This window comes from Micromys minutus (assembly GCF_963924665.1).
Source record: "Micromys minutus genome assembly, chromosome: 2".
NCBI lineage: Eukaryota > Metazoa > Chordata > Mammalia > Rodentia > Muridae > Micromys > Micromys minutus.
Window position 1 is genome coordinate 16,796,321 of NC_137971.1, and position 12,036 is coordinate 16,808,356.

The 12,036-nt window shown below is 47.6% G+C and overlaps 1 protein-coding gene across 2 annotated transcripts in view; it reads left to right on the forward strand.

The window, feature by feature from the left end:
- DNMBP (dynamin binding protein) overlaps positions 1–12,036 on the forward strand; it is a gene marked incomplete at its 5' end in the record, with an annotated part of 89,779 nt that overhangs the window by 22,529 nt on the left and 55,214 nt on the right. For both annotated transcript variants that reach the window (XM_080913235.1, XM_080913237.1), the window contains 2 exons: positions 4,011–4,165; positions 5,840–5,962. In XM_080913235.1, the coding sequence (XP_080769361.1) occupies positions 4,021–4,165; positions 5,840–5,962 (268 nt within the window). The remainder of the gene's footprint in view (positions 1–4,010; positions 4,166–5,839; positions 5,963–12,036) is intronic.

Genomic DNA, 12,036 nt, shown 5'->3' on the forward strand with positions numbered 1-12,036 from the left:
AGTTTCTTCTGCAAACTTCCATCTGGAGTTGGAACAGCTTACAGAAGCCTCTAATGACTGAGTTCTGAAACGTACTTGCAAGTTTCTAGATGGCCCCAGCATGGGTGACAATAGGTGTTTCTGAGATTGTGTACAGGGTGGGATCAGCTCTGGGAGTGTTGTCACCCAAGTAAAGTGGGAGACAAGCCCCGCCTCCTAGCTGCACACGTGAATCACGGAGCTGTGACTTCTGTGCCCTTCTAGGGTGTGTGTCTCTTGGGATTACATACTCATTCCTGCAGAGGAGGTCAGTCAGTAAAAGGCTTTATTGAGACAGATTCAATTCTGTGTGTGAGTCATTTTCCCCATAAAGGAGCCAAGAGGAATGTTTTTAATTCATTCAGCTCACGAGACAAAGGGGCAAAGAAATCAGTGGGTGGAGGCCAGTCCCTTACCTGACAGCTCAGAGAAGAAGCAAATGCTCTTATCAGACAGTGAGAACTTTGAGAAAATGTGAGGGAAGATCCTGCCCATCCTGACCCAATCCTGACGACTCATTTTAATAATGTAGACGGCAAAGAGATTTGCCAAATATTATACTTGGTTTTCTGCTTCAAAACAAAACAAAACACCACCCTTCTGCAGAAATCTAGCAACTTCAGATGCCTAGAAAACAGCCAGAAAATAAGGGCCTCAGTGCATGAAAACTGTTGACCCCCCACCCCAATGCCAACAAGTGTCCCTTACATCTGCAGAGGAGCGCCAGTCTGCCATCCAGAGGTTGTCTACTTTTATCTACTGGGAACTTTGAGTAGTGTTGATGCTGTAGATGTAAACCAGAAGTCAGATTGAATTGGGCATGGTGCCGGGAGGCAGAAGCTGGTGGGTCTTTATGAGTCCAAGTCTGGTCTATATAGTGAGTTTCACCAGGGCTACATGGTAAGACTCTGTCTCAAATAAATAAATAAATAAATAAAAATGAAAAAGGATAGGAAAACTGACTGGGTGGGGTGGCTAAGAAAATAATTCAGAGGTTAAGAACACTGGCTGTTCTTCCAGATGATGCGGGATTGATTCCCAGCACCCACGCGGCAGCTCACAACCATCGGCAACTCCAGTCCCAGGAGCTCAGACATCCTTTTTTGGTAGGTGCCCAGGCACACATGTGACATACCCTCAGGCAAAACACCCATATGCGTAAGAAAAGAATATATAAATCTTTCCTTTTTACTGAGGCTGATGAATGAGGTCAGCTGACCTGGAGGCGGGCCATCTCTGAGAAAGGCCCGAGGCTTTGCAACTGTCTAGGACTGCATCTGTGATTACACACTGTGAAACCCTGTTCACCCCGGACCCTGTTCACTCCAGATCTCTGGACGACGCCAGGAAGACACGGAGTGTATCTTGCTCTCTGGTGCTGAGATTGACAGGCGCGTGCCGTCACACTCGACCCCGTGTGCCTATTTTAAAACCTGCTCAAAATTAGATTAACCACGTTGAAATAAGAAGGTGAAGCGTTTATACTCCAAGACAGTTTCTTCTCTGTGGCCAGTGACGCAGATTTGAACTTGTCGTTAGCTATGGAAATGAGTTTTAATAAGCTAATGTCTACTGAGAAGCTGTAACTGTCAATAACTGGAGACAGTGTATGGGCCTGTCACGTCGTCCTCATGTTCACACAGCATCCTGGGTAAGGCTTTGGGGACAGGCAGATTTGGATTCCCGTTCTGTCTGACTTACTGTGTGACTTGGAGTTATCACTTCTTTGAACCCGTGTTCTCACCTGCCAAATGGGAACCAATAACTGACGGGCAGATCGGTTGTTGGGAGGACACACTGATGTGGAACGCAGTAGAGTGTGGCATGAGGAAGCACCGTGTAAGTACTGGTCACTGATCTTTATCATTTCAGTCATCCTCACAGTGATTGCTGTGAACATTTTAATGTCTTTGTTTCTCGGGTCCTGGAGACGGAAGACCTGAGAGTTCAGCGTGTCCATGGTGAATAAGCTAAGAATGTGAAAGCCGGGATTTGAACTTTGCTCTATCACCATAGGAGCCCAGTGGTTTACATGCACACTGTGCTATCTCTTCAAAGTATATTTACATAAATATTAGATTTGGGGTTTGCTTCTTTTTATTTCCTTTCGAAGCAAGGTCTCACCATGCATTCCTGACTTACCCAGAGTTCACTCTGCAGCCCAGTCTGACCTCGTAACTCACAGGGCTCTGTTCTGCCTGCCATTCTGCCCCCAAGTGCTGGGGTCAAAGGTCATGTGCACCGCCAGGTACATCCGACTAGATGTTTCCAGTCACATTCAGTAGTAGAGCACTGGTCTAGCATGCATGCGGCCCCGGGTTCTCTCCAGAGCACCTCAAAAGGAAAGCAAAAGCGGGAAGGCTGTGGTAGGAAGGGGACAGGGACTTCAGTAGCTACTTCTCTATTCTGTGATGGCCCCAGTCCTCACTATTGAGAACAAACAAAACAGTAACACAAGAATAAGCTACTTTGACTCAATGGCACAAGTCAACTATGGAACATTTAACTGTGCAAGCCTGGTTAAAACACCAGTGTACCAAGCCATTCGTTAGATGTCTCCTATAGTGTTTTTCACATCAGTGAAAGTCACAAGCAATAGTTACAGCTATCTTATTGCTTTCTTTCCCTTAGACATTTGGTTCTTTTAAAATATTTATATATACTTATTCTCTCTCTTCTCTCTCTCTCTCTCTCTCTCTCTCTCTCTGTGTGTGTGTGTGTGTGTGTGTGTGTGTGTGTTGTGTGTGTGTGTGTCTGTACCATGTGTATGGTACCCTAGAGGTCAGAAGAGGGCTTTGCATTCTCTCAGAGCTAGAATTACAAGCAGCCATGAGCCGCCTGACAGGGATGCTGGGAATCAACCTCACACCCCCTGGAAGTACAGTAAGCTCTTAACTGCTGTGCTGTCCCTCCAGTCCCCTCCCCCACCCCCTACTCTCTCCTGTCCTGAGTTCTAGGATTCAAACTCAGGTTACCAGGCTTGGTGACAGCCACCTCTATCAGCTGAGCCATTTCGCTGGCCCGACTTGGTACTTTTGATGAAGTTAATCATATGTGAGATGAAAAACTTTTTCCATATTCAGCATCACCGAATGAGTCTTTGAGGAAATGAAATTAAAATGAGTCTTTGGGTCCTGGCCAGGCTGAAGAGCTTGAAGGCCCCCTGGGAAGCCCCTGGGAAGGTATCTGCAGAATGTGTCTGGTCATGGCTGAATACTCCAGATGAACACACCCAGGCCCCTTGTGCCCTCACTTTCTAGTGTGCAGACACATCCTGAAGTCTCTAGCCCCCCACAGGAGGGCAATGTACCCATCATCCATTGCAGTACAGACTTGAGAAAGTGCAGGTTGGCCACAGACTTCTTCAAACCAGAAACAAAACTTAATCTGCCGGTACTAAATGTCCCCTGGAGACACCATCAAGTGAGTGTGTGTGTGTGAGTGTGTGTGTGTGTGTGTGTCCTGGCTCTGCTGCTGCTGTCAGACCCTGCTTTGCTGGTTTGCTTGGGATGCCCCAGTGAGTCCTGGCCTGCTGCTGACTCATTGTCCTTGGGCAAATTCGATTATCTAAATTTACAGAGCCTAATCCTTCTACTTTTAGCGTTATCTTGGGAAATGGATGAAACGCTGTATGTAATGTAAAGTCTTTTTAAAGACTGCGTCTTAGCAGTACTACAGTGCCCTTAGAACTTTAAACATGTTAAAATGTCATTTCCCTCCCTCCTCTGGTGCTTTGAAAGGCCACGTTCCTAGCTCAGATGTTTTCTGTTGTTAGTGTTTGGTTGTTACTGGTGTTTGTTTCCCAGTTCTAGAGTTACATTGAGAATTGGATAAAAACACATGAGGAGATTATTACTTTAAGGAATCTGCTTTGTATTTTTATATTTTATACGTATAGTATCTTTCCGTTTTTAAGTGTAAGGCTTTAGGAAGCCTGTCAGTGGCACGTCTTCAATAGTGATGCTCTCTCACGCTTCGCCTTTCCTTTCCAGCTTTGGAAGTATGGAGCCTGGATCCGTGGTCCGAGCCATCTTTGACTTCTGCCCTAGTGTCTCCGAGGAACTGCCACTCTTTGTGGGGGATGTCATTGAGGTGTTGGCTGTGGTGGATGAATTTTGGCTTCTAGGGAAGAAGGAAGATGTCACAGGTGAGAGGGCTGTGACGAATGGCCCGCCTTTCAAACAACACACAGTTATGTTAATTTAGTCCTTGACCGACTCATGTTGTGTGCACTGGGCTGGAGTATGTCAGACAGTCCTGGTCCACAGTGCCGTGAGCACTTGGCAGCTTTGGGGAAGTAAGTAGATTGCTTTCTGTTCAGATAAAACCTAGGAGCAGGTGTTAGAATTGCTTCCTCAGTGGCCCTGACCTGAACACTGAGGAAACGGCAGCAGGACCCCAAGTGGCTGGAGGGTGCGGCGTGACTACAGAGGTCAAAGGTGAGGAGCTGAGGACAGAAGGAAACTTCCCACACCATCAAACCCTGCTGCTGTTTTAAAAATGGCGGGATGGGGGAAGGCGGCGGAAGAGATGGCTCAGCAGTTAAGAGCACTGGCTGCTTTTCCAGAGGTCCTGAGTTCAATTTCCAACAACCACATGGTGGCTCACAACCATCTGGAATGGGATCTGATGCCCTCTGAAGACAGCAACAGTGTACTCAAATACATAAAATAAATATACATGAAATAAGTAAATTAGTTAATAAAAAAAGAAATGATGGGATGGGGGATGATGAGATGGCTAGGTGGTTAAGGGCACTTTGCCCTTCCAGAGGACCTGGGTTCAATTCCCAGCACCTACATGGCAACTCACAACAATCTGTAACTCCAGTTAGAGGGGTCAGATGCCCTCTCTGGCCCGCACATGGTGTACAGACAGATATACAGGCAAACCACACATGCACATAAAACGAAGCAATAAAATTAAAAAAATAATAATAAGGGAAGAGCAAAATGAAGGCAGGAAGGCAACTGAAGAGATTTTTTGTCACCAGGGGGCGCTGACAGTGGCTCAGACAGGGGTGGTGTGTCTGGGAATCTAAGGTTCTCCAGCTGACACACCCTGTCTTTCTACACCACCTGTAAGATCCCTCAGAACCGCCACAGCTGTGTGGACAGCTGTTGTGGATGGGTTACCTGTGTCCTTTGTCTCAGTGGGTTTTAGATCTATGGAGACCAAGACTACACAGGTCATGTTTTCCTTTGTAGTGAACCGGCTAGAGTGCTGGTGGTAGATACATGTAGTGTGAGTGTGTGTGTGTGTGTGTGTGTGTGTGAGTGAGTGTGTGTGAGTGAGTGTGTGTGTGTGTGAGTGAGTGTGTGTGAGTGAGTGTGTGTGTGTGAGTGTGTGTGTGTGTGTGAGTGAGTGTGTGAGTGTGTGTGAGTGTGTGTGAGTGTGTGAGTGTGTGTGAGTGTGTGTGTGAGTGTGTGAGTGTGTGTGTGAGTGTGTGAGTGTGTGTGTGAGTGTGTGTGTGTGTGTGTGTGTACCAGTGCATGTGTAGAGCACATGAAGAGCAGAGAACAGCTTGCAGGACTCATACCTTGGTGTAGCTGGGGATCTAACTCTCAGGCTCGGCAGCAAGCGCTTTTACCCTCTGAAGCAGCTCACCGGTCTCATCAATGGCTTTGAGTTGTATTCTCTGTCCTCTGTGTGTATCTGCTGTTGTGCCTCGCACTGTTTCTACAGTAAATTCTCTAACTATTAGCGTTAAGTCAGTTTTCAACTCAGGACTTGTAAATGGACTCAGAGAGGAAACAGTCCTTGTGCCCAGGCTGGGATTAGAAGAGCACCCTGTGTTTAACATATGCGCCTCCTTTCTCAGGACAGTTCCCCAGCAGTTTCGTGGAGATCGTGACGATTCCCAGTCTGAAAGAGGGAGAGAGGCTGTTTGTTTGCACCTGCGAATTCGTATCTCGAGAGCTGAATAGTCTTTCCCTCCATCGAGGTAAGCAGAGCACTGGAGATCTGCAGAATCTTGCAAATATGGGTCTTGTAAAGTGTTTGTTCACACTGGGCCGTTAATCTCTGCCAAGTCCTCCACACTGACATGATGGGGTGAGGGTGAGGCCTTACACTAAGAGTGTTCGATAACTTTCATAGTGTTTTTTTTTCCAAGAAAGGGATTCTTATATTGTTTTAGATTTTGGTTTTTTTGAGACAGAGCCTCACTATATATCCCTGGCTTGGACCTTCATCTGTAGACCAGGCTGGCCTCAAACTCACAGAGATCCACCTGCTTCTGACTCCTGAGTGCGGGGATTAAAAGCATGAGCCATTGTGCCAGCCTATCTTTATTTTTAATTTTGTTTGTGTCTGTGAGAGAGAGGGGGCGGGATGTGAATATGTGCACATGAGCTGCAAGTACCTGGGGAGGTGACAAGAGGACATGGGCTTCTCTGGAGCGGAGTTTGGAGCTGCCTGATGTGTGTGAACTCCTGTCCTCTGAATAAGAGAATAATAAATGAATAATAGTTAGATGGCTCTTAACTGCCTAGCCATCTCTCCAGCCCCTTCAAAGGTATTCTTATCTGATCTCCATCACCAAGACGATTAGTAGCTGTACCTTATACATAATCGCATAGCTTGAAAGCTATTACAAACTATTATTTCTACAGCTAAGAAGCGTGGCCTCAGGATGGTGACTCATCAGTGTGTCCTTGTCAGTGTTACCTTTTTACTTTTGAAGACACTTTAGGCAGTGTCAATCTCTTCCCTATGTATGATTTTGCCCGTGTACTGCTACTTACTTGTGTACAACAGGGAAATGGTCATTTTGACAAACGAGATAAATGCGAGAGTGCCTGTTGCTGTGCTCCCACTGGACAGCATTCTCTCCTGAGAATGGTTTAAGCAGATGGTTCTAGCCCGTCCTTGGGATGATTCAAGTATTTCTCACAGTATACTGCAATAGGCACAGGCTCCCAAAGATGGACAGGAACCCACTTCTGTGCATCCACTTGGTTAAGTTCGTGCTGGTCCACAGAAACGTAGAGACACTAGGGCTGCAGTTGGAGGCTTGTGATCCAGACTCAGTCATCATATCACACTGGAAGGGCTGACAAGCTGGTTGTTTGTGTTGTAACTGTTCTTTTTATATGACACCCAAGGCAGAGGCTACACATGAGAGATGGGGAAGGGGGAGAATATGCAGGAATGAGCATCCACAGGAGGGAGGGAGAGGATGCAGGGATGAGAGTCCACAGGAGGGAGGGAGAGGGTGCAGGGATGAGAGTCCACAGGAGGGAGGGAGAAGATGCAGGGATGAGAGTCCACAGGAGGGAGGGAGAAGATGCAGGGATGAGAGTCCACAGGAGGGAGGGAAAAGATGCAGGGGTGAGAGTCCACAGGAGGGAGGGAGAGGGTGCAGGGATGAGAGTCCACAGGAGGGAGGGGGAGGATGCAGGGATGAGAGTCCACAGGAGGGAGGGAGAGGGTGCAGGGATGAGCGTCCACAGGAGGGAGGGAGAAGATGCAGGGATGAGAGTCCACAGGAGGGAGGGAAAAGATGCAGGGGTGAGAGTCCACAGGAGGGAGGGAGAGGGTGCAGGGATGAGAGTCCACAGGAGGGAGGGAAAAGATGCAGGGATGAGAGTCCACAGGAGGGAGGGAGAGGGTGCAGGGATGAGAGTCCACAGGAGGGAGGGAAAAGATGCAGGGATGAGCGTCCACAGGAGGGAGGGAGAGGGTGCAGGGATGAGAGTCCACAGGAGGGATGGAGAGGATGCAGGGGTGAGCGTCCACAGGAGGGAGGGAGAGGGTGCAGGGATGAGCGTCCACAGGAGGGAAGGAGAGGATGCAGGGGTGAGAGTCCACAGGAGGGAGGGAGAGGGTGCAGGGATGAGAGTCCACAGGAGGGAGGGAGAAGATGCAGGGATGAGAGTCCACAGGAGGGAGGGAGAAGATGCAGGGATGAGAGTCCACAGGAGGGAGGGAAAAGATGCAGGGGTGAGAGTCCACAGGAGGGAGGGAGAGGGTGCAGGGATGAGAGTCCACAGGAGGGAGGGGGAGGATGCAGGGATGAGAGTCCACAGGAGGGAGGGAGAGGGTGCAGGGATGAGCGTCCACAGGAGGGAGGGAGAAGATGCAGGGATGAGAGTCCACAGGAGGGAGGGAAAAGATGCAGGGGTGAGAGTCCACAGGAGGGAGGGAGAGGATGCAGGGGTGAGAGTCCACAGGAGGGAGGGAGAGGGTGCAGGGATGAGCGTCCACAGGAGGGAAGGAGAGGATGCAGGGGTGAGCGTCCACAGGAGGGATGAGCGTCCACAGGAGGGATGAGCGTCCACAGGAGGGAGGGAGAGGGTGCAGGGATGAGAGTCCACAGGAGGGAGGGAGAGGGTGCAGGGATGAGCGTCCACAGGAGGGAGAACTCTCAGGGCTTTCATCCCACGCCTGGCATGTCTCATGGTTTAATATGGCTTCTGATTTTAAAAAAGTCAAACTTTCTTGGATGAAAAATTTAAATTGTACCTTGTCCCTTTCTTTGAAGCTTGACACACTGAAATTGTGTTCAGTTCCTCTTGTTTCTTTATATGGTACATCACATCAGTAAGAAATTATTTTGTGGACTGGAGAGGAGAGAGATGGCTCAGCGATTAAGAGTACTCACTGACTGCTCCTCCAGAGGTCTTGAGTTCAAATCCCTGCAACCACATGGTGGCTCACAACCATCTGTAATAAGATCTGATGCCCTCCTCTGGTGTGTCTGAAGACAGCCACAGTTACTACAAAATGAAGTCTTGTTTTAGACTGCACACAGTTTATCAGACATAAGTCTTGAGGTTCCATGATTTTCAAGTCTAGAACTTGAAACACCCTTTTCACTTAAGGGGAACTTGCCATGAGACCAGCTTGGAGCAGAGTATGGATTCCTTTAGTCCTGCCCTCTACTGTTGTTTATCCAAATCCCTGTGGTATCGTTTTGATCTGTCCCCAGGAACCTTCACTGTAGTCGTCTTAGTTAGGGTTTCTATTGCTGTGATAAACACCATGACCAAAAAGCAAGTTGAGGAGGAGGGGATTGTTCAGTTAACACTAACACAGCACTGGTCATCACTGAAGGAAGTTAGGACAGGAATTCAAACAGGGCAGGAACCTGGAGGCAGGAGCTGATGCAGAGGCAACAGAAGGGTGCTGCTTACTGGCTTGCTTCCTCTGGCTTGCCCAGCCTTCCTTCTTAAAAAAAAAAAAAAAAAAAAAAAAAAAAAAAAAAAAAAAACTAGGACTCCCAACCTAGGGATGGCCCCACCTACAATGTGCTGGGCTCTCCCTCTTCAATTGCTAATGAAGAAAATGCCTTACAGCCAGATCTTAAGGAGGCATCTTCTCAGTTGAGGTTCAAACTGACTTAAGACCAGCCAGCATAGTAGCGGCATAGCTTCTCTTTAGTGTACACAGAACTTTGCTGATAAATGAATCAGAAGGAGATGTGGAAACTTTTGAGAGTATTGGATTGCTAAGGGTGTAGTTCAGTCAGTAGTCTGTTTGATTAGCCTCCACAAAGCTTGGGTTCTGTGTGACTAATTCCAGCATTCAGGAGATAGGAGCGGAAAGCTCTGAAATTCTGTTGTCTTCAGCTACACTGCCAGCCTTTTGTGTTTTATTACACTGCCTTTCTAGTTGTGGTTAAGTTACATTTAAGAAGTATCATTAAGATAATAAGAGCAGTTGGGGAGATGGTTAGGGCACTGGCTGCTTTTCCAGGGGATCCAGGTTCAATTTCCAGCAACCACACAGGGGCTTACAATCACCTGTATCTCCAATTCTAGAGGAACCAATTCCCTCTTCTGGCCTCGCTGGGACTGCACACACATGGTGCACAGTCATGAAAGCAATACATCTATACACACAAAAGAAAAATAAAACTGCCAAAAGAGAAAATTTGTGTGTATATATGTGTGTGTGTGTGTGTGTGTCTTTGTGTGTGCACGTGTATATGTATTTGTGTGTATGTGTGTGTGTGTGTACACAGGTACATAATTTGTGTTTGTGTTATGAGTAGTGTGCAAAAAGTGGGTACTGTGGCTTAGAGGATGGATTGCTGATGACCCTAGATTTAAACCTTTGCCGTGTCATAGTAGCTGTGACGTTGGGCCAGCTGTTTGCAGCTTTCAGACCAAGTTTCCTTGTGTAGAAGTTGGAGGAGATGACATCCCTATATCAGGGTAGCTGTTAGGCTCCCTGGGGTTGTAGTGTAAACCGGGCAAAGAAGCTCTGTGGCTCCCTTGGTTTTGAGGTGCCAGGGCCTGTGGCTCCATCATTCTGTGAAGTTGTTGTGTCCTGGAATTGGAGTCATCAGTGACTCTTCCAGCAGGTGTCACCCCGACCCTGTCCCTGGAGCAGAGGGAGTTCTGAGTGGCTAGAACCAACTGTCAAAGAAAAAGTGAAGAGAAGAGAAAAGGAAAAGGAAATGAAAAAGGAAGATGGCAAGTAAAAGACAAAAGGATCAGGAGACTGAGAATAAGGAAGGCTGCATATTATGGGATACCGCCCATCACTCTTCCTGGAAGAGAATGAATGAATGCTTAGATTCTCCAGAAAAGCCAACTGCGCCATTTTGGGCCAGATTTAAAATAAGCTTAATTAAATAGTAACTACTACAGAGAGATGGACTTTGGCCGGGAACGTTCTAGAACTTTCCATCTGGAATGCCATCCAGCTGAATGTTGTGACGGGGGCTCACAAGGACAAACCTGTAGGCCACCTTAATTACCAAGAACTACAGTTCCCATCATTCCAGGAAGTTACCCGTTTCCTGAGCAAATGGGACGTATGGTTAATTATCAACATTATAAATGTTCATGGTTTCCCAAGCCTTGCTTTCTAGGCTACCACCTCTGAAAAGGCCAATAAAATAAAGTGATAATTTACAAATAGTGCTGACTGGTCTTTCTTATTTCAAGCACAAGAACCCTAGATGTTAATGCCATGCATTGAAGTATTAGGGTGAAACTCTAATTAGGTTCCTTAAATAAACTATGTGGCCTGCACAAAGCACACAGTCCCCTGGGCACTTAGTGCTGTGAGTGTCCTCAGGGAGGAAGCCAACCCTGCAGAGCCAGACTGCTTGTGACAGCCTCTAACAAGACCTACATTCCTTCCTAAGTCTTCCTTCCAGACTACTTCCTGTTCAAATAAAAATGGCAACAAGAGATTCTAACACCGCGGCTGAGAGGAATTACTTCTAGCCAAAGGCCAGAGCAGCCCTGAGGGTCACCATGGTTCCCACAGACCTGTTCCCAAACCTGTTCCCATCATTCCCAAACAAACAAACAAACAAACAAACCTAAGGAACAGTTAGGCCTATACAATGAAGGCAGTTACCTACCAGGCATGGGAGAAACACAATCAAAAACACAAGATGGGAAGTGTCAGGACTAAAGTGAAGGACCATCTAATTCCTGTGTGTTGAGGTGGGGAACAGGCATGCCTTGTTTTGTTTTGAAACTCCACGTTTATGATCTGTGGACCACGAGCAGAATGACAGTCTGCCCGGAAGTGAAGCTCACCAAATGCTCTTCGGGAACAGAGAGGAGAACAGCCCCGTTGTCCCGGCTCACGGAGGTCTGGCCAAACAGACAGCAGTTGTGAAGTGAGCCAGGTATCCAAAGCTGGCGAGTGGGAGATATGGCATGCTTTGACTTTCCTATTCACCAAGAGACCCATTGTGTCTGAGCAGTCACGTCACCAGTGACTTCCGCTGTGGCCCGTTGGCAGACCTTAGGGCCATGGGGGTTGGGCACTTGTGATTGTCCTGACCCGAGGCTTTGGCCAGTGAATGTGAGTTCATAAACTAAGGACTACAGAGATATGGGGGCAGGACAGTAAAAAGTGGAGAATATACTAGGTGTCTGCCACTAAGTGTAAAATGTCAGGTGCCATGCAGGGACAAACAGGGCTTGGGGGGGGTCGTTCTTTGGTAGACCACAGGGTAGACCACAGGTGGTTCCCAGGCTGATGTGAGCTAAGGCATTTTAAGGAAGACTGCTGAGGTTTCAGATGAGACAGAGGCAAGTGTAAAGA